This window comes from Saccostrea echinata, unplaced genomic scaffold, assembly GCF_033153115.1.
Source record: "Saccostrea echinata isolate AGI-Se365-2 ecotype Australia unplaced genomic scaffold, CSIRO_AGI_Sech_v1 ptg000020l, whole genome shotgun sequence".
Taxonomy (NCBI): Eukaryota; Metazoa; Mollusca; class Bivalvia; order Ostreida; family Ostreidae; genus Saccostrea; species Saccostrea echinata.
Genome location: NW_026889769.1, coordinates 4,126,769 through 4,149,323, shown reverse-complemented (window position 1 = coordinate 4,149,323; position 22,555 = coordinate 4,126,769). Strand labels below are relative to the sequence as shown.

The following is a 22,555-nucleotide window of genomic DNA, read 5'->3' as shown; positions in this document are numbered from 1 at the left end:
TCGTGATAAAATGAGATTGGCCTAGTATGCCTAAAAAGAAGCTCTTTTGAGAAACATTTATCAATTTCGAAATACTTCAGAATTTTTAATCAGAGTTATCAAAATTATAAAAAATGTAAAACATTGATCAACTTCTGTAGTCATACCTTGAAGGAGTGACTTAAAGAGTAAAGCAGCATTGTCAAAGTATTTCTTGAGAGACATAATCAACTTCAGAGTATTAAACATCATGACATGATCAAGGAAACAATATTACATGCCAGTTTTAAAAGCACATGTACATCTTATTGTCAATGATGCATACAGATTACCAATTTTTTTTTTCTGCAGGCATGACTCCAACGATAACAACAACGAGTAACTCATTCCAGTTTTCTTCTGAGCCAGAGAGAACGGCCCCGGAAACTATAGGAGTGGCTCCATTAAGAGAAGAAACTACAACAGCCAGCTTTGCGGACAATAACACCACCAGTATGGTAATCAGCTCTCCACCAAATGGGTATATCAACTCACGACCATCATCCTGGTACAACAGACCAGGCATGACAACATCTGGCTCCACAACAGAAACTTTTGTCATGATGTCTCCCTCAGAGGAGGATATCCCTCCTCCAGTCAAACTTTTGAATGTCAACCTGGCTAAAAATAACATGGTGCTCCCTGTTCACCAAGGGAGAAACCCCACAGTGGAAAGAAACACTCATAAAAGGAGTGACGAGGAACTGAGTGTGTCTGGGAACAAACTTGTGTATAACAATGAAAGATCTGATACAGACAGTGGGCAAAGAGTGCCGCCCTTGTTAGATGATCTTTTACACTCATTCAGTGACAGCTTAGAAACATCACTAGTTCAGAACGATGTTTTAGGTCAACATAGAAATCCACCTATCCCGTTTCTACAAAATCAAGTGCATGAGAGTCGTGTTGTCAGGCCAAAAGTGGCCAATGTACCTCAAGCAATGCACCTTTCAGAACAAGAGAAACCGCACCAGAGTCGTTTCAAGAATCTGGTAAAGGTTAAAGATATTGGAAGTAAATTGCCATTTTTTAAGAAGAAAGGAAGACATTTTCATAAAAAGATAGGAAAACATGGCCAGGAGAATGCCTCAGAAGTCAGCAATTTATTACAAGATCAACAAGTTCAAAATCCAAATCTGTATCAAGATCAGCTTGGACAGCGGCCATCAACATGGTGCAGTCCTACACATGAGAGTTCTACAAACGCTATAGAGACAGAGATCAGGATGACAAATGGTAGACCATTTGTTCAGCCCTCTGATCAAAAACAGAGCAATGTCATCTATATGGCAGAAATGGGCAGGGCTAAGATGGAGACTCCAGGTCCAAGGTCAGCTGTCTTGGTAACCAGGTCAGGAGGTCATTCTAAAAGTGCATCAGACATAAGTCCTCAAAGAGAGTTCTGTCATTTCTCTAGTGTCACAGAATTGGATGATGTGTTCTCTAAGAGAAGGAGACCAAATTCCCTTTCTTTGCGAGGACACAACTACAAAGTAAAATCACCACCTAAGTCAAATACATGTGAAAGCTTTGCTTTACTGGTGAAGGATTCTGAGGATGATGGAAAAATTAAAAGAGAAAATTCATCCGAGAAAATTAAAAAGAGAGTCAAAACCCCTGTCACTCTTGCACAGAATCGACTGTCCTTGTATGATGATCGTTTGATGACTCATTATATAATGAACACTCCAGAATTTACACATAAGCCCATGAAAGGTTATTCAATCCTGGATGATGATGTTAATGCTAATATTGTTATCACCACTGAACAGAGCTGTTAATGAACCCTTTATTTCCATATTTTAATGAAATATTTCGTAAGCTTTTTAGATAATTTTAAGACAGGAAAGGTTACAGATTACAGAATATATTTTTAAACGTCACTCTAATGATTCCTATAACAATGTAAACTTCAACTTCACTGGGTTTTCTTTTTATTAAAGGGTGGGGGGTGGAGGTTAAACAAATTGGATTTGATTTGTTGATAATAATCATTATCCATTATATTGATTGTTTATTATCAATTTGAAATGTGGATCTTTTATGTTTACTATGTTTATGTCAATTTTGGGCATTCTTGTTTTTTCTTTGGTTGAAATTTTCTTTTGGATGTGAAGTCAGATTTCAATGACAACCATTGCAGGATGTTTTTAATTAACAAGATAAAGTACATGCAGTATATATACATATATATATAGTTGTGTGATTTATCAGTGTTGATCCATGATACAGTAAAACATGCTTATAATGAAGAACCAGCGACAACCAATTTTGATTTGATATAAATATACGTAATTTGTTAAATCTGTTAGGTTCATGATATGTTTTAAAACCACACGGAATAAAAATCACTTGACTGTAATTGTGAATTTATTATAAGCATGTTCGTTATAACCTTGTTTTACAGTACTAATCATGATTGATTTTTTTTTTTGAAATAAGTTGGGGGTGTAGAAAAGGCAAGAATCATAATATAGATGTATTTTACGTAAGAAGTTCCAATCATAATTCTTCCACAAAAAGAGGGCCAACAGGGATAAAACTTCAATATTTGACTGAATAAATTTCCTTAAAAAACAGAAAAGTTTTATTGAAGTTTAAGTTAATTTTTTTTTATTTATAGTGCTGTAATATGATAAAAAAAATCATCCATTGCTTGCATCAACTTGGTACAAATTACAAACTATATTTGAAAATTATGAATGACTGAAAGTATTACCACTCCAATCATACATGTCACAGCTGCATCTGTTGTTCAACACTAGTTATAATGGTTTCTGCAAGAGTTGTTCAATTTATGATGAGATCAAGATTTAAAATATCTTTGATGTCATTAGATTATAAGGAAGACTTCTGTTCACTGTAAATAGAGAAGAATGGCATTCTCTGGTGCATCTTGTTGGTATCCTATTAGTTAATTGATTGCTTATTTTTATTAATTCTTTTATGTATTAATAAAGATGTACAATAGTTATGGATATGTTTAATTTTTTGTGCACATTTTGCTTAAGAAGCAGTATTTTATGTATATTTTGGAAATAACTGTTTTTGTATTGTGATAATATTCCTTTCCTTTAGTTAGGAGTTGACTCCCCTTAGTGTAATTGACCTTTGAACTCTGTCTTTCCTACATCTTCCGTTACTGAGGTATAACTTCGCTAGTCAGTCATTCATTGCTATAAATGTTCTCCAACAAATATTCTCGTTTAATCATATGATAAACTTTTAAGCTGACAAATCCTAGGCCTCTCTTGTTTAGGTTGATTTGACTCTAATGCCTTAGTTGACATTTTCCTTAGAATTTTTTTTAATCCAAATAACATTTATTTAAATTGCTTTTCACATTGATAAATGTCAATTCATTTTTTTTTCATTTAATTATCTAGTGTTTATTGAGGCTTGTTCATAATAAGCCAGAGGAAGGTCTTATAAGTGTCCCAATTCTCTACTCATTTAATATAATCCATTTCCTGAGACTTTAAAGTTCAAGGTTAATTTAAAAAAAAATTCAAGAATAATTTTTGTCTGATATATTTTAACATTTAACAACGTTCAAATTACAATAGTGTAAGCATACATTATATAAACGTTTTGAATTTTTAAGTAGCTAAGACATTGATAGACAATCTAAGCATATACTCAGAGCTGTTAATTTTCCCGTACTTATTTTAGGTCATCTACGGTAGCAGTAAAACAACTGATCTAGATTATTACTTGTTGTCACAGTGGTTTGTATTCATAACTGCTGTACATTTTATCATATTTAATAATGGAAATCATTTAATTGTCGCTCAGTTAACATTGAAGTTATTTGAAGAAAATTAATTTGTTGAATTACTTTTGTAGCAGTATGGGTCAAATGCTGAGTTGTGGGACTTTGTTCTTGCCATGTCTAAAACATAAATTCAGAACTGGTGTGAAAAAAAGTAACGATGATAGATTAAACAGTTTAGGAACTGACAAATGATCTTATGGTAATATGGTACAAGCCAAAACAGTCTCATAATGTACCCAAAATGACCCAAATCAATTTTCCAAACTAGCAGACATGACAGAATAACAGATATTCAAAATATAATCTTTATTTGTAAATGAGAGATTGCAAATTATTACACAATGACAGTTAATTGTGTTGTTTTGATATGTTTTATTGTACAATTTTGAGCCATTAAATTATATTAATTTTTTAGCTTCATCTTTTTACACTTATTGCTTCCCATATTTTGTAATGCAGAAAAAAATATAATGTACATGGATAATGTTGTAAACTAGTGTGTAAAATGAATGTCAGTTGTAAAGCATGAGAATTATACATATTTTGTATGTGTCACATAGTGACTAGATGTGTATCTACATGTGTGTATAAATATATCAACATTTGTTTTAATTTTTTTTTTCTAAAAGAAGAAAAAGCATCATTTTGCCCATTTTTTGAAGCACAGATCTCATTAATTATCTCTGTAGCATGTAGTTTTCCTTGCAATTTTAATTACAGCAATATTTTGTCACTATGAATTGATGTTTTTGCCTTTGTTGTTTTAGTCCTCTGATCAATCTTTGACTTCCCCATGTGTAGATCTGTACATCAGTACTGTACCATTCTTTATTTGTTAGAAATTATATGTTGTGTAAAACATGTCTAGGAAAAAATTTGACAAGCTTTTGAAAAAGTCTGACATTTTCTTTGTAAACACTGTCTCAAACTTGAAAAAGAAAAACACTTTGACAATATTTTACATGCAGGTGTTATTGTACTGTAGCATGTTTTAGTATAACTCAATAATTTGTGAATCAGATTTGTAGATAAGAAGTAAGTAAAACTTGCTTTTAGAATTTATAGTTTCTGTATCAAATTCCTACTGTTAAGTCAGTGTATATGACTGTTGAGTTTTGTGAATCATGTTTTCACATTATTAACTATCTAGCGATAATGTGAATCAAGTTTTCACATTATTTACTATCTAGCGATAATGGTGCTTTTGGTTCACCTCCAGCAGTGTTGTGCTCTATTCATGTTACATTCACACCTGTGAATTTATATAGAATGCCAAATTTTTTTGTGCCTGTACTTTTCAATTTGCTTGCAATTAAATTGCATCAGTATATATATTGTGTTTGTATCTTTTTTTTATGCCCCTCTATCGAAGATTTGGGGGTATATAGTTTTTGCTCTGTCTATCCATCTGTCTGTCTGTTTGTCAGTTGGTGCTAGGGCTTTCATATTTAAGATGTCTATTCCTTGTGACAAGACCTTCTTTTGGATACCAACAATTGTAATCCATTGACCCTGACCTTAGAGTTTGACGTACTTTTGAAAAACTTTAACCTTGGCCATAACTTTTGAACGATTGGTGCTTCGGCTTTCATATTTCACATGTGTATTTCTTGGGAGAAGGCCTTTCCTTGGGCACCATTAATTTTGACCACTTGACCTTGATGTTTGACTTACTTTTGAAAAACTTTAACCTTTTCCATATCTATTCAATGGTTGCTGCTAGGGCTTTCATATTTCACAGGTATATTTCTTGAGACAAGACCTTACTGTGGGTACCAGCATATTTGATTTGCATTTGAGAAAGTTTAACCTTTGCTATAATTTAAGTTGCCATATGGGGGCATCAGTATTTCACTAACACTTCTTGTTTTTCAGTGTAAAATTGCAGTTTGATAGCATTTATCTTCACGGCTTGGCCAAGATCAGGTGCCCATTTCCAACTAAATGATGTTAAATAGATTTAACTCCTTATAGTTACATATAATCTAAATGTCTTTTGTTGCATTGCAAAGATCAGAATGAGAGCTTTCCATTGGTATATAATATCATATATATAGTATCTGCATTTTTGAAAAAACAACAGAATAAAGTCAAAGATTCATAATTTTTGAAGCGTTATGCTGTTGCACTTGATTTTTTACATTTTAAATAATGGTTAATTAAATTTATTTTGAATGAAACATTCCAAGATAAATGTACTTTATTATAGAGAAATCATTCTGGTTAAGTTTATCTTTTACAGAAAAGAAAAAGGATAAAAATTGTGGAAATTATGAATAAATGTGTGCAGATATACCTTTGTTATATAATTTAAGATTTATCAATGTTTGAATAAATGCATAATTTCTATCAAAAAAGAGCAAATATAATTTGTTCAAATTTTTTTTATTTAACTTAAGAAAAAAAGTACTATGAGAAAAATATAGTGGCTATATTGTAAAATGTGTGCATTTTGTATTTTATTTTCCATACTTTTCCTCTAATATTTTGTGTATAGTCCATAGCCCCATATTTCATTATAGTTTGTGTTCAACAAAAGAATGTAGAATTAATCATGCTCTTGTTTAATAATATTTTTGCAGTTACCAGTAAAGTAAAAAACAGTAATGAATAGCTTTTGCGATGACACCAAAAGAAGTTACAGAAGAATGATTGGTGTCCGTAGCCCTATATAGTCCGTAGCCCCAATATAATAACTTTCAGAAAAAGTCATATACATTATTGATAAAATAACTACAATACAAAAATATGTTTATTCGAACAAATGCAATGTTTTTAAATACAAATACCACTGTAATTAAAAACAAAATATCTGAAAATTAACATTTTTCAACTAAAGGCTTGCTCCTGTAGTCTATCCTGTTATGTTTGTGGTCATAACATATTTCTAAATATACATGATAAAGTTTTCCTTCTTGTGATACATACTATCCATCCATTTCCAATGATCAGCATTGGAATATTTTTTAACAGAATATTTAGCCACACAAATCCTACTTACAAAAGGGCTACGGACTCTACAAATTAAAGCAAGATGATAATTTTAACAAATATTTACTGAAAAAAGCAACTATTTTTCTATGGTTTCTCATTAAATGAAAATACTATATATGTATAGTCCATAGCCCAAGGTCTCAAAATAGTCAATCAAAAAATATCTGACAGTTTTTCTCTGAGTATTACCAAATAAGTTTGAAATTTTCATCCCCATATAAGTATGTTTAGAAAAATTGAAAGTACTTTAATGTATTTTTATTTCAAATGTCCAAATATTAAAAGTAGAAAAACTCTCAAAGATAAACAAATTTATCCATGTCCTTTATATACGGTAATACCATACATGTATTTAAATGGAAATGAATTATGTGATTTTTTTTGCTCAGACAATATTTTGTAAAGAGTTTGTATTTGAATTATACTTTTTTTTAAGTTGAATATGATAAAGATAAATGTTATGCCTGAATATGTATAGTCCGTAGCTCACTTGGGTCTCTGCTATAGTAAGAGTGAAATTTTTTTAACCGCTTGACAAAAATGGACAGAAATTTCAGACAATCTGCCAAAAGGATGTAGTGTTACATAGAACATACATGTAATACATTTCACTTGACTTCATTTTTTTGTTAATCTGCAACCAACATGGGCACCTGATCTTGGCCAAGCCGTTTACAGCTTCTGACAGGTTCTTAGAAATAATTTGTACAGGGAAATACAGTCAAACCGCATTATCTCAAACTTGATGGACTGAGAAAAATACTGAGATTTCTGAAGATTCCAGATAATATATACAAAGGAAAAAGTGGTCTGGCCTTCCAACTTTAACATATCCGTGATATATTCGAGATGTTCTAAGACTGTATATCATTTCAGAGGAAAAGAGTACATTAATGTAATTTGGCAGGAAGGTAATTACCGGTAATATAAAAACAACAAGAAGTCTGTGAGCCAATGCTCACTAATAATACTCCCTTCCTCTGTGAATAAACAAGTTCGGTTATGGACAAACACAGTGATAATCAGGAAATTGACATCGGATTTGTAAAAACTGAATCCCAACATATGCCATGCCTAAACAAAGATTGTGCTAAAATTTCAATCATCTGCAATGAGTAGTTGCTGAGAAAACTACAACTAAAATTTTTATGTATGGTACAGACAGATGCATGGATAAACAGGAAGTTGACATCGGATTTGTACAAAAATAAATCCCACTATATGGCATGCCTAAACAAAGAGTGTGTTAAAATTTCAAGCACCTGTGATGAGAAGTTGCTGAGAAAACCACGACCAAAATTTTATATGTGTGGTACGGACAGACGCATGGATAAACAGGAAGTTGACATCGGATTCGTACAAAAATGAATCCCACCATATTGCATGTCTAAACAAAGATTGTGCTAAAATTTCAAGCATCTGCAATGAGTAGTTCCTGAGAAAACTGCGACCAAAATGTGTTACGGACAGACAGACAGACAGACAGACACACAGGGGTAAAACAGTATACCCCCCTCTCCTTCGGAGCGGGGGTATAATAAAAAAATACACAATATGAAAATAAGATCAAAGGTAATATTGCTTTACCTGATGATACCTGTAGCAGATTATTGTGTCACAACTCCAGCAATATTCTCATTTTCAGTGATGATTTACTGCAATTACTTATACTGAATTTGAAGTGATTAATATCACAATACATAATCTGAAAATGATGGTAGAGCAACAATTTTACCATTGGACTCAACTAGCCACGTTTTTATCTCTCTTTTTTTTTTTTTTTTTGACCAATTGTGATGCAATTCATAAAAAAAAAAAAAAAAATTAGTGAAAACATTCTTGCATCTGTGTTCTTAATCAAATCTGCCTTAAATATAATGAATTCTTCCTTTCCCCAATATACATCTTTCCTAACATTTCCTTGAAATCTGTGAAAGAGAAACAGGAATGGGAGATAACTATAGGGGAAATGTGCCTTACTGTGGACATGTTGTATATAACTTTGTCCATACAAGGTTATACACACTGGAAACAGATCAATATATATGTGTATGAACAATTCTACATGTATGCTTATATGCCTTGAAAGGTCACCAGCAACTTAAATTAATTGGAATTTTTGCCAGAAATTGATTATATACATGTTGAATATTTGTTTCCAAGGATTTTTCTCACACATAATTTCTAAATATTCTTTATAGATCTTTATATTTAGGCCCATTCCTAAGTACAAAAGACTATTAGAATCAAACTATGAGGGAAATTTTAGAAAGACAATATAAAGCTAAGAGAAAAAGTCCTAATAACATGAGAATGGGTGTAATCTCTAATGTAGTCTCTAGTGAGATCAGTTGATCTCTCTGTGATCTTACAGTGATCTCTTGAACATCTACACTATAAGGTGTTTAAAACATTTTACATTCTCACCTTTGTGAGATTATTAGGAGATCCAAGAGATGGTGGGCAATCTTTTTCCACTCTTTCTGTGATCCTTGGACATTCTTTGTGAGACTGCTTACCTTTGTGAGACTGCTTACCTTTGTGAGACTGCCTACCTTTGGGAGACTACTTAACTTTGTGAGACTGCTTATCTTTGTGAGACTGCTTACCTTTGTGAGACTACCTATCTTTGTGAGACTGCCTACCTTCATGAGACTGCCTACCTTTGTGAGACTGCCTACCTTTGTGAGACTGCCTGCCTTTGTGAGACTACTTATCTTTGTGAGACTGCTTACCTTTGTGAGACTACTTACCTTTGTAAGACTGCCTACCTTTGTGAGACTGCCTACCTTTGTGAGACTACTAATCTATGTGAGACTGCTTACCTTTGTGAGACTACTTATCTTTGTGAGACTGCCTACCTTTGTGAGACTACTTATCTCTGCGAGACTGCCTACCTTTGTGAGGCTGCCTACCTTTGTGAGACTGCTTATCTTTGTAAGACTGCTTATCTTTGAGAGACTTCTTACGTTTGTGAGACTACTTACCTTTGTGAGACTGCCTACCTTCGTGAAACTGCTTACCTTTGTGAGACTGCCTACCTTTGTGAGACTACTTATCTTTGTGAGACTGCCTACCTTTGTGAGACTGCCTACCTTTGTGAGACTGCTTATCTTTGTGAGACTGCCTACCTTTGTGAGACTGCCTACCTTTGTGAGACTGCTTATCTTTGTGAGACTACTTATCTTTGGGAGACTGCCTACCTTTGTGAGACTGCTTATCTTTGTGAGACTGCTTACCTTTGTAAGACTGCTTATCTTTGTGAGACTACTTACCTTTGTGAGACTGCCTACCTTTGTGAAACTACTTACCTTTGTGAGACTGCCTACCTTTGTGAGACTGCTTACCTTTGTGAGACTGTTTACCTTTGCAGTCATTGAGAGAATCTACTGGGTAGAGTTAAAACTTTGAGGAAACTGTGAAGCCCTCTAGGCCATCACTGAAAGATCATAACCTTTGAAAGTTGTTAATTTTGTAACAGCAATCTCACATTGCTTGTCACCTCTGTGTAAACAGTTTTACAATAGTTCAATAAGCAATTTTTCACCAACTAGACGTTTGTGGTATTACCAGATACATTTACAGCAATAACCAACCAGTAACAAGAGAGTCTTGCAAAAAACAAATAATATTTATCAAATCAAAGTATACTTATTATTTTCAATACTTTGATTAAACCTACAAGGTCTAGTTGATGAAGGTGAATTGTTTGATTATAAAAAAATTCCACATAGTAGTCATTGGTTTGAAATAAAACAAAACTTTGTCAAAAGTGATTAATTTTAATGCATGTATGTATGAAGTATACAAGTTTAAACTAAACTCAACTCAACTATGAGTGTACAGCTACAAATATTTGGTGTAACAAAAAATAACTGGGAGAAAAAAAAAAGATTTTTGACCATGCTTTTCCTATTGAATTTTTCTTTCTAATGCACAGCAAAGGCCTTTGGATTGCTTTAATCTGACTGAGATACCAGGGATTTTTTATAATCCCTGTATGTCAGTCAGATTAAAGTGAAGGCTTGTGATGCACAGTAGAAGAAAAAAAATATATATCTCAAGGTTACTGAATCACCCTAGAAGGAAAATGAGACCAAATTGAGACAAGTAACTTACATTACAAATTAAATAAAAAAATGAATTAATCAGTACTAGTAATAAAACAAGGTTTGTAACTACATGTAAAATAAAGCAAAGTTGGTTATACAATAAAAAATAAAGCTATTATTCAGTATAAGGTAAAAGGTATATATGTGTACATGTACTAAAATTATAATTCATAAGAGATGTACATGTGTACTAAAATTATTCATGAGGTAGGCTGATAATAGATCTGATTACTGAGAAATATTTCTATGTACACATGTACCACATGAAGAAATGAACATTTCTTTCTTTCAAATGTCACTATTTTCTTTGCCCTATAGCAGTCGTCTACAAAATAAAGGTTGTGGGATGACAACATATCCTGTTACTTTAGATGTATAATTAACTGGATTCATATTTTAGTTCACCTGTTGGTGTGATAATTCATAAACACAACCAAAATATAATTTTAAGATGATGATTCTACATGTGTTAAATATCCATGATCAAATTTTAACTTCATCACCAATAATAAAAAGAGGATATTCAATGGTTTATAGTTAAATATGGAATTTATTTCACTTGTGGGTTAAGATTTCTTTTTCACAAATGCAAAGCACAAGTAATTTTTTTTTATACTCTTGTCTCATTAGTGAAATTCCATATCAAACTATAAAACATTAAATTTTCTGTTTGCCCCTATTAGCTAAGTTATTTTCATACTGTGAAAATAACACTTGTTTTCACAGTGTGAAAATAAAACCTGTAAATACATAGAGGATATTCCATGGATAAATTACAGTATCAACTATTTCAGTGTTGTAAATGTAAATAAAAATACCTATACAGTAAAAGGTCATTGCGTCAATCCCTTTCAAACTCATCTGTAAAAACAATGGTGCCACATAATCAACAGAACTCGGAACATATGCAGCTCTCTGTATGACAATCACGAGTATAATCAGACCAGTTGCATGTGATGAAAAATGATTTCTTGAATGTATATATATGTACATACATATTATCAAAATTAGAAAAGTAAAAAATTAACAATTGTAAATTCATGGGCTAATTCTTCATAAATGTACAGGCATAGCACAAATTTAGCCCTATGGAAGCACCAAACGTTTGTAAAAAATATTTTTAAAAAGTTCAGTAGGTACTTCCAGACATAAAAATAAATGAAACACGATAAACAACACAAACTCAGCCTAAAAACAAAAATGCAGAATGGCTAAATTCAGAGTGATCTAATGATCAATGACCATGGAAATGAATGTACAAGTGTCAATGCAGACATCATCCCCCCTTCCCAAAAAAGATCCTGTAGTTATCTAAAAAATTAATAAGTTTTTTAAGGGATTAAAAAGTGGTGAAAAGGTACTGCAAAACAATTAAGCAGGAAAATGCAGTTGAGGTAAAAGTAAAAATGTCTAATGACCAATACTATATACAAGTAAATCTATATACATTATTATAACAGTAACTTGATCCGAAGAGCCGTATCACGTCGAGTTGACAGGCGCGGATCATCAGATCAAACGAGACGCGAAGCGTTGAGTTTGATCTGATGATCCGCGCCTGTCAACGAGACGTGATACGGCTCTTCGGATCAAGTTACTGTTATAATGATAAATTTATTATATACCCCCCTTACAACTAGCAAAATATAGTTTAAAAAAAAACTTTTGAGATCAATTATATAAGATTTTCCTATTAAACAAAGCATTTTGTCAAGGAATTTTTTGATGCGCATGAAAAATAACGTCACGTTTCTGTGTACTACGTCATCAATTTCAGAGAGGGGTGATATGGATTCAGAAAACCACAGTGTGGTGATCCGGAAAGTCGGATCACACCGTCAAGTGATTGTACAAAATCTACAGTAAAATTGAGTGATACACACTTGGGTATATAATAAAAATGAATATCATTACATAAGCAGTATATACAGTAATTTAATATAAATCATTAAAAAAACATATCCAGAAAGATAAAGTAAAACCAGAATGCTAGAATCAAAGGGGCACAACTTTCCCATGTTAATGACTGCAGTGTAGACAATTTCAGCTTGTATTTTCAGTGAATTACTGAGGCCCAAACTGAATTTTTCTTTTACATTAAATTAGTATCTCAGATACTGTAGAAGTATTTTTTTTTCATGTGGTATTTATTTACACTAGGTATGCAGTCACAAATTTTCCGTGAAAATTTGTCCCAGCATAATTAAGGCATATAGTGGCAATCTAAGTAATTTTCTACCTGCAGATTGAACAGAAATTGTGATTCAGTGGAATTTTGACCCCGTGGAAAAAAAGTATCTTTACAGTATTTAAATTTTAAAAATCCAAATACATGTATCGATCATTAAAACTAAAACTGTCCTAATGGGACTTATACCTCTCACTGGGCAAGAAATGAAAGAGCATATCTTAAATTAAAATATATTGAAAAAGAACTCAGACATCTTGAAAAAAAAAAATACTGGAAATTCCTGTGGACTGAATGTGTTTGTAATTGGTTGAAAGTTGTAACACCTCTATCCTGAGCAACTTTTTATGTCAAAACTGAAAGAAGTTGTGGCACTGAAAAATCATTAACCCAAATAACATGTAACTTCTGAGCCAATTAAGTGAGTTAAAGTGACCATTGAAAAATCAGGTCAGAACTCTTGGTTACAAGCAATCTTCAAGTCAATATGCCCTGTAAATTTTGACATCTCTGAACCCTGTGTCCTTGACTTAGTATAAATGACCTTTGTTCAGGGTGATGATCATAATCAACTCTTAAGCCAAGTGTGATCTCCTAAAGATAGTATTGGTATGGACAAAGTTTCACACTTCAAAGCAAGTGATCTACACCTAAGTTATCATGGTGCAGGGTTAGTCACAAGCAACCTTTAGTACTTCTCTTCTTCAATACTATGGACAGGGTAAGAATTTCTAACTTCTGAAACGTGTGACCTTATCCAATTTACCATATGAAAGTTGTGGCTAGAACAATTAATAAGATACTTTTGTACTCTGTGGCCCTAGCCTTGATCAAATGGCTTTGGCACAGAGTCAAACAACACTATGAGGTTTTGAGTTTCTCAGTTTCAAAATGCAGTGTCCAGACATGTATTTTTCTCTTTTTATTCCTTAAACAAAAGTTGTGTTCATCAAGACATGTAAAAGGCCATTTTTTTTTATTTTGACAAATAAATCCAATAGTATTAGGTACTAAGTACACATGTTCAAAAAGTATATCTTATTTCTACCAAAGTTTTGGGGGGAAAAATCAAAATTTTTAGATATACTCTCCCCACAAAAATGTTAATGGACAGACAGACAGACATGGTAATTCTAGTAAATCCCCCTTCAAACTTGTTTGTTAGGGTTATAAAAAGGCTAATTTAAATTTTATACCCGTCCATAAACAAAAGCATGCCAAAATGAATACCCGTTTAAAATTACCTCCTTTGGCAATTAATACATGCATTTAAAAAATATCCTGAGTTTTATAAATATGACGTAGGGGACAGAGGTATCAATATAAAATTTACTCTATAAAGTAAATGCATTTAAAAGTCCTCAACTAAAACTGCACTTTTAGAATTCTATAACTGAATGTTAATATTTATAGAAAAAATTAAAAAAGAAACATGAATATGGTATAAAAAAATCAATATTTGTCACCCACAATCCATAGGAGCATTGAAAAAAAAATCAAGAATATGTAAAGCTATTTTGCATTAATTTTATACTCACTTCAAAAATATCAAGTAGTATAAATACATTGAATAGGCACCTTCTTTTCAACATCTCTGTTATTGAGCAATTAGAACTGTGTACACATAGTGTACACATAGGACAATTGACCCCTATCATACACCTAGTCTTACTTTCACTGAACTGATGATAGGACGTGTTGTGAACTGTATTGTTACACATAATAAACTCCCTTGATATGGGCTATTTCCTGAACAAGAACTTGTTGTGAACTGTAATTTTAAACATAATACGCTCCGTTGATACGAGCTGTCTCCTGAACAGAACGTGTTGTGAACTGTAATTTTAAACATAATAAGCTCCGTTGATATGAGCTGTCTCCTGAACAGAACGTGTTGTGAACTGTAATTTTAAACATAATAAGCTCCGTTGATACGAGCTGTCTCCTGAACAATCAGATTTTGATTTCCAGGCAGGTGGAAATAAGAAGACACCTCCTTCCATCTTTTTTCCTTCTGTAAAAGTAAAATATAATATGGATTTTGAAATCAAAAATTTTTTTTTAACATAGGTAGTTGTACACTATAAGTTTTGATTATTTTCTTATTACATGTACTTTTATTTGAAGAGAGTAAAAAATTCTGAGCATTATTTTTTCCCCAAATACATGTATTAATTTCAAAATAAATGCATATTTAATGAATGTACAGTGTTTTCTTTGTTTAACCTGCAGATGAATAAAAATAACATTTTAAAATATTTTAATACTGCACAATGTTCAAGCATATCAAGACAGATTTAAATACTGCTTACATTGACAATCTTTGTATCAAGGTTATCTGGAACATGGTAGTGTATGTTCCAGACCTCAGCCTCTCTCCAGGCATTGTCAGTGTTACACGGATCATCCATGTAGCCCTTGTAAATTATCCCAGAGGTAAATCCAGTGAAGGGGCCAGGATGGGGCTCCACAAACTGCTCAAAGAACTGAAAAACAGAAAATTCAAAAGTCAGTGAACACAACATTTCCTGTTCTGGGGAGAAGCATACTGCCACTACAAAACATGCACAAATATATGTAAAGAAGTTACAAAAAATAATTACATGTATTTCCGTTTCATCTTTTTAATATTTTAGTGAGTAGGAGGAATATGAATCAAGTATCTGAACAACGGTACCAAAATATAATAAAGTGCATGTCCACGGCACATGATACACCCATCAAATATTGTCTAATTATCATATTAAAAAGATGGACATGACTGCAATACCATAATATGTCCCATTTTAAAAAGGGTGTATAAAAATCAATTTTTAATAGTTATAGAATATAGAGATCATTGCTGGTGACAGAAAGAAAGAAAAGAAACAAACATCAATGGGAACAATGTATGAATTTCGTACCTCTACCATTTGATTTTCCGTCATTTGTTCATTGATTTTTACATTTTTCTGACCAAACACTTTAGCCAAAAATTTCTGGCACACAGCTGAATAGAGAGACATGTGTCCATGGTCTTTTCCCTACAAATTAAAGGAAAAATAAACTTGATACAAGGTCATCCTCAATTCTTAGCACTAGTATCAAATTTTAATGACGTCCCTGAAATTATCATGTTAATTTGTTTAAACCAATGACTCTAGCTGATATATAAAAAGTACTATCACATAAGCATAATGAATACTGATGTTCATTTAAGGTAATTACAGTTTTTTTTTGTTTGTTTGTTGTTTAACGTCCCTCTTGAGAATTTTTCACTCATATGGAGACACCACCACTTGCTGGTGAAGAGCTGCAAATTTTGATCTATACTCAGCACTCAGGGCCATTGAGCAGTGAGGGATCTTTTTCATGCCATCATCTACTGTGACATGGGACCTCTGTTTATATGGTCTCATCCGAATGACCGGTCTCCACTTCCAACAGTGGGATTGTAATTACATAGTTATTATATAAGACCATATAAGAAATATTTAACTGAATAAACTGCCAATAAAAAAGTTTTGTAAAACTTGTTATCTATGTATAGATCATATTAGAAATTTTTAATTGCATAAACTGCCAACAAGAAAAGTTGTGTAAAACTTGTACATGAGAATAATAATAGAATAAAACATACCTCAGGCAGAGTGAGCTCCCCTGATGCACTCTTCTGTAGTACTATAACCTCCATGACCTTTTTGTCATTGACCTTGAGGAAGCTGTCCTGTGACTTGTATCGTTTCCATCTGGAGATGACCACCTTCACTGAGTGGTTCGGACCCCATCTCCACAGCTTGCCCCTCCCACGAATACCTGTTCGACCACTAGGATTCCTATACAGGTCAAGGACAAATAAGTTAGCACACAATGACCAGTAGATTATGTCACTAATTACTTACACATGTACAAATAAAGCATTTAATTCATTTATAAAACATGATAATTTCAAATTCTTTAGAGGAAGGAGGATTGATTCGGGGGGGGGGGGGGGGGGGGCATTAAAAAGAAATATAGTAATTTCACAGAGAATATCACCAATACAGGCACATCTAAAGAAGTCCTTAACTTAAGGATCAAACTGAGTGTTTTGAAGTGGATTAATTGTGTCACATTTGCAGATGCTCACAATGATCACTTTATCACTGTACAGCCATAAATGATTCAAAGAATTTATTTTTCATTACTTTGTAAATTAACTTGCATGCATAGTTTTCTTTAGTAATGGTATCGATAAATTCTCTAGATATGATTTTTAAATAATACTGTAGCACAACTCACAGTGGTATATTGTAGGAATCCAGTGCATATTTAATTGGAACACCATCTTTGTCAATCCACGACATGCGATTGATCTCCAAATTAACATCATTGATATTATAGCTGGCCACTACGTTCCACAGTGGTTTGTGAATGGTCTGAGACGACAGGATACTGAGACGGTCATCCTGACCCAGACTCACGTCCTCCAGCTTATAAATAAGGCTACCAATACAAATATACCACATGTAAACATTATTTTTCTTAAACACGGTACATGTGAAAATTATCATTTATAAAAGATGACTTATTCTTGTTGATGTACTATAATTTTTTGTTCTGTTTACTCAGTAAAGGGTTATACTGCTATGGACATGTATGGAGAAGCATACATATTGATGTCAATAATGAAGGATGTTTATTTTTAATTTCATTGTTAGATCTTATTTTCTAGACATTAAGACAAAATTCCACTGACTCGATGTAATCCACATCTATCAAAGGCCGCACGTCTACTGGGTACTCTTCTATAGGTTTGGTGTACAGAACAGGATCATAGGCAGCAAATGTCTCCTAAGATTTAAAGCATTACACAATAATAGCTGGTAACTTCTTAAGATTTAAAGCATTACACAATAATAGCTGGTAACTTCTTAAGATTTAAAGCATTACACAATAACAGCTGGTAACTTCTACAAATTGCTGAGTTACACAGTGCAGAAATAGCATAATTATGGGTATAATATATCAAAGATATCTCCTATCAATATTTTAGTAAAAATAAAAAGCAGCCCTAGAAAAGATCTTAAACATTTCAAAAAATAAGATCATGACAAACCTCCCAGTTAATAAATTTGTCAAACACTGGAAACCTCTGTATAGTTGTGCCTGGGTACGGGGATTCTCGACTGGCCATGTGTAGATTGGTTGCCTTCTCCAGTTCTGGCCGTTTTTTGGGGTCTGTAGTGAAAGGCAAGGAGAATGAAGGCATCAGACTTATACAGGGTTAAAATGATATACTTATCAACAGATTCACATACTGTGGAGTCATTTTAATTTGTGGGGGTCAATTTACGTGGGCAGCAAAATTTGATTGGTTCGTGAGGAAGTAATTTTGTGGGTAACTTGTTTATAGAGAAGATTCAATGAAATCAATAGGTTGACATTCATGGGGATGTAAATTTGTGGGTAAGGGTGACAAATGAAATCCACAACATTGGTCACCCAAGAATAATGATGATTCCACAGAAATATATCGTGGACAAATAAAGTCTTTACACTCTAAACAACCCATGAACTGCATACCAAAGCATTTTCTTGTTCTGAAACAACAGTCACTTCATATTTAATCTTGGCCTTTGCTTTCCCATTTAATGAAATGAAATAACTTAAACTCATTGAGTGAGGGAGACTAACCCATGATGTCGATTTTGTGATGAACCTGTTCCAGGGCCATTTCACAGCTCATGATGTGTCGCTCCAAACTTGATAGTTGTTCAGTAAGCTTATTGTTAAACTGCATCTGAAGTAATGTCTGTGTCAAAAGCTGTTGGATTCTGAAAAAATAAATCTTTATTATCAGTAGGATAATTTAACCATGGAGTCCAAATATGACCTAAAAACGGTACTTGACAAAAAATTCATCCTATGAATTTTAATAAAGTAGAGAGTCTGAGGGCAATAAACTTACAAAATGACTTTATGCTTAATAAATTTTTCTACAGTGCAAGTCATTCTTAACCAGAGAAGCAGTTGATTTAATGAAAGCCACAGTTGTCAAGTGCAATAGAAATTAGATTTTCTCCAACTGGAAATCAAATAAACATGTACGTCTTACTCCAGTGGTAAAACAATAAAACACGAATGAGTCTTACTCCAGTTGGTAGCCAATAAAACATGAGTGAGTCTTAATACAGTTGTTAGCCAATAAAACATGAACGAGTCTTACTCCAGTTGTTAGCCAATAAAACATGAACGAGTCTTACTCCAGTTGTTAGCCAATAAAACATGAATGAGTCACTACAGCTGTAAATCAATAAAACAGAAACATGTTTTCCCCAGCTGTATGTCAATAAAACATGAATGGTCTTACTTTTGTTCCTGCTCCAGAGGTCTTTGAGAATTTATATCTTCCTCTTTCTGCTGTTTCTTCAACTTCTTCATTAACGTTCTCCAAAATGTGAAGTCTGAATGTTGCACCACTGTCATTTTATTGTCATTCTGTTGAAATCAAATAGGGTAAATGGAAGTTCATCAAGGTTACATGTAATGGCACATCCAATAACTTGCACTATATATAACAAATCAGAAAATCTAAATGACAGGACATCATTATTACTAAACAAAATATACAGGCCAGAAAGCAAGTCTATTGTTGAATTGATTGGACAGTATTGATAATTATAGGAAACTAAATTTGATTATTCTATACTGATTTTTAGCAAAATAAAAGGTACCGGGGTTCTGAATATTCTGTTTCTTAAAATAAAAGTCACTGTAAATTCCTTATTTTACACGAGTACTTAATATCGCGAAGTGGCCCAAAGGTGTCAAACCGTGAGAACAATAATTCGCGAATGGGCGATTTATCTAGAGATTTTACATACATTAAAGCACCATAAAAATAAAAGCGAGTAATTTTATTTCGCGAGTGGTGCTTCTCACATAATTACGCGATAATTTATTCCTCGCGTATATTTAGGAATCTACAGTACTCTTTGCTGCCATATAAAACAAATTAACAATCTATAGTAGATTTTATTTATTAAAGATGGACAAACAAAACAAGCAAGAAGTACGACAAACAAGAAAGTGAAAAATTAAATCACAATTATGATAAAATAAATTTCTTAAAGAACAAAAAATTTTAGTACCTTAGCCAATTCAGTGTGTTTGACACAACAGCTGGAGCGACAGATCCATTTATAAATCCATGTCACAATCTTAAATATCTGCTCCAACACCATGATGAGATAACTGAGGAAATTCAGGGGGGCGGGGAGCCTGAGGCGAGTCTCAAAGTCTACAATCAGACTGTGGAGCTGGAACTTCCACAGTTGTTCCGACGCTGCCTGGATCTTAGAAGTGGTGGCACTGCAATGTTCAAATAGTTATCATTTATAAGTACTTTTGTATATAACTGTGTTTCTTTTTTTATATAAATTAAGGAATGATGCATGATTCTTTCCAAAGAAATATTGAATTAAAATCAAACCTCTTTATCTTAAACTCAATGGGACTGAGAAAAAATTCAAGATATCCATTTATTTGAGATATTGAGGTTGAAATGCATAGAAAAAGATAACTTGGGACTTCCAACTCGCTCCAAAATATCCATGATATTCGAGATATCAGTGTTTGAGATACCAAAGTTCAACTGTATTCATAAAATGGTTCACTTTAAAGGAACAAAAGGTTTAGGCCCATATGGAATCTTCTAAAAAAAAAGCTTTGATTTAGATGACTCCTGGTCTAGGGGTAAAAATGACCAAAACCAAAAAACAAAAAACAACAAACAAACAAAGAAAAAGGAAACCCACAATATGAATTACTTTTTTCATTACCTCCCTGTAACTTTTCAGTAGGAAAGACTAAAGCTGTCAGCTAACAAGCTTCATTATATTCATTACATTATAACAGAAACTTTTTATATCAGGTTTGAATCCCTTTTTATATACAATATGTAGAATTTTTACTTTCAGTTTTGCCTTTCTGAAAATTTGAAATTTGAAACATATTCATTTAAATTCTGAGAATGATATAATCAGTGGATGTATGAAATTTAACTAAGGATACAAATACCTTTCTAAGCAAAAGAAAATCTAAAAGTCTGGGAATACAGATATATAAACAGATGAAAGAGAAGCACTCAACAAAACTTTTTGAGCATTTTTTGCTTTAGGATATATGATGAAATATCTTGACTCTGACCTTGAACTTTGACCAAGCCTCTATCTTTGTAGCAAATATGAAGTCTTCAGGTTAATTGGAACTTAAGTTATCACATAAAAGTGTTAACCAATGGACAGACAGATGGACACAGTAATTTCTATAGGGCACCAGCATCATGATACAGGGTCACAAAAAATTATCAAAAACACCTCCTTTGCCAATTGTCCCTTCATACTGAACCTTTGTATTTGAACACTGTAATGATACAATAATAAGCATAATTACCTGAAGAGGGCATATAGCAAGGTGATGAAGATGAGCTTGGTTAGGAGGAGATATTGTATAGTGACGGCATATCCCCCAAAACTCCTGTGGGGACATACTGCATAATCATGGGAAAAACGCACTTTGGCTGTAAATGAAAATACAGAATTCAGAATTCAAATATACAGACACAATTCAAAGCATAACACTTATTTAAATTTTTTAAGAGAAAACTTACATTTTCATTCAGGAGAATTGATATGTTAAAAATCTTATAATTAAAAATATACTAGTATCAATTTCTGTTAGCTGGTAGCCTGGTATACTCACTGATATTTCGATTCCAAAATGAAGCAGCAGCATCTACATGAAATTAAGAAAAGTGAGTGTATAAGTAGATACTAAATAAAACCACTGTATCTTATTGTGAGCAAAGTTGTCAAAACATTATACTTAGTATTAATTACAAAGATTTTCATAATCAGTATACCAGTATGAGAGAGACGTTTTACTATGTTTCTAAAACATGATTATTTTCTGTGATGCTTACCATGACACACTCGTGTTGTCTGATTGTCATAAAAAGAAGTGCACTCCGGAGTACCTGGAAAATAACAAAATTAAATCTAAAATTTAAAGTCAGAGCAGAATTTCATAGGTATAAATTATAAAGTTAGTAATTTAAGAAAGAACAAAGATACAACATAACATTAATATGTAGGGCTTTTTCACGAAAAGTCTGGACTTCTGGTGTTGCTAACAAATAAATTATGCTTTGCCTCTTTTGTCAAAAAAATCTGTGTGTACAGAACAAAGTCAATGAATGAAATTTACCCAACTTTTGTTCAAAACTTGAGAGCAAATTTCACTGTTTCACAAGTTGATGTGACAAAAGTTAAAGCATATTACAGTATCATGGATATTTGAAGTGAACTTTGTTAATAACTACACAGTTGATTTATTTTGAAAACCGTATTTAATGCACATTTTGATTGATTCAGGCGAAGAGGGCCGTGTGTTCCCATCCTTTATTGGAGGCAACAATTTTTTTTATCAACCAGTCTACTGGAACAA

The 22,555-nt window shown here is 32.8% G+C and overlaps 2 protein-coding genes across 3 annotated transcripts in view; one reads left to right on the top strand and one right to left on the bottom strand.

Annotated features, from left to right (window-relative positions):
* LOC133189957 (uncharacterized) overlaps positions 1 to 5,123 on the top strand; it is a 35,626-nt gene extending 30,503 nt beyond the window's left edge. The window contains exons 12-13 of one of the 2 annotated variants that reach the window (XR_009721539.1): positions 331 to 2,382; positions 2,426 to 5,123. Coding sequence is in view for 1 of the 2 variants with exons in the window: in XM_061325403.1 (XP_061181387.1) it covers positions 331 to 1,799 (1,469 nt within the window). In the remaining variant the exon portion in view is untranslated. Of the gene's footprint in view, positions 1 to 330 lie in introns of both variants that reach the window. The other variant, XM_061325403.1, reaches the window with a different exon arrangement.
* A 7,304-nt stretch (positions 5,124 to 12,427) lies between these two features.
* The window catches only part of LOC133189956 (transient receptor potential cation channel subfamily M member-like 2), a 28,643-nt gene continuing 18,515 nt past the window's right edge, over positions 12,428 to 22,555 (bottom strand). The window contains exons 21-33 of the mRNA XM_061325402.1: positions 22,032 to 22,085; positions 21,812 to 21,844; positions 21,503 to 21,629; positions 20,200 to 20,419; positions 19,419 to 19,546; positions 18,743 to 18,882; positions 18,165 to 18,286; positions 17,805 to 17,899; positions 17,348 to 17,551; positions 16,707 to 16,902; positions 15,991 to 16,110; positions 15,400 to 15,573; positions 12,428 to 15,101 (exon numbers count right to left, since the gene is read on the bottom strand). Coding sequence (XP_061181386.1) covers positions 14,997 to 15,101; positions 15,400 to 15,573; positions 15,991 to 16,110; positions 16,707 to 16,902; positions 17,348 to 17,551; positions 17,805 to 17,899; positions 18,165 to 18,286; positions 18,743 to 18,882; positions 19,419 to 19,546; positions 20,200 to 20,419; positions 21,503 to 21,629; positions 21,812 to 21,844; positions 22,032 to 22,085 — 1,718 coding nt within the window. The 3' untranslated portion in view covers positions 12,428 to 14,996. The remainder of the gene's footprint in view (positions 15,102 to 15,399; positions 15,574 to 15,990; positions 16,111 to 16,706; positions 16,903 to 17,347; positions 17,552 to 17,804; positions 17,900 to 18,164; positions 18,287 to 18,742; positions 18,883 to 19,418; positions 19,547 to 20,199; positions 20,420 to 21,502; positions 21,630 to 21,811; positions 21,845 to 22,031; positions 22,086 to 22,555) is intronic.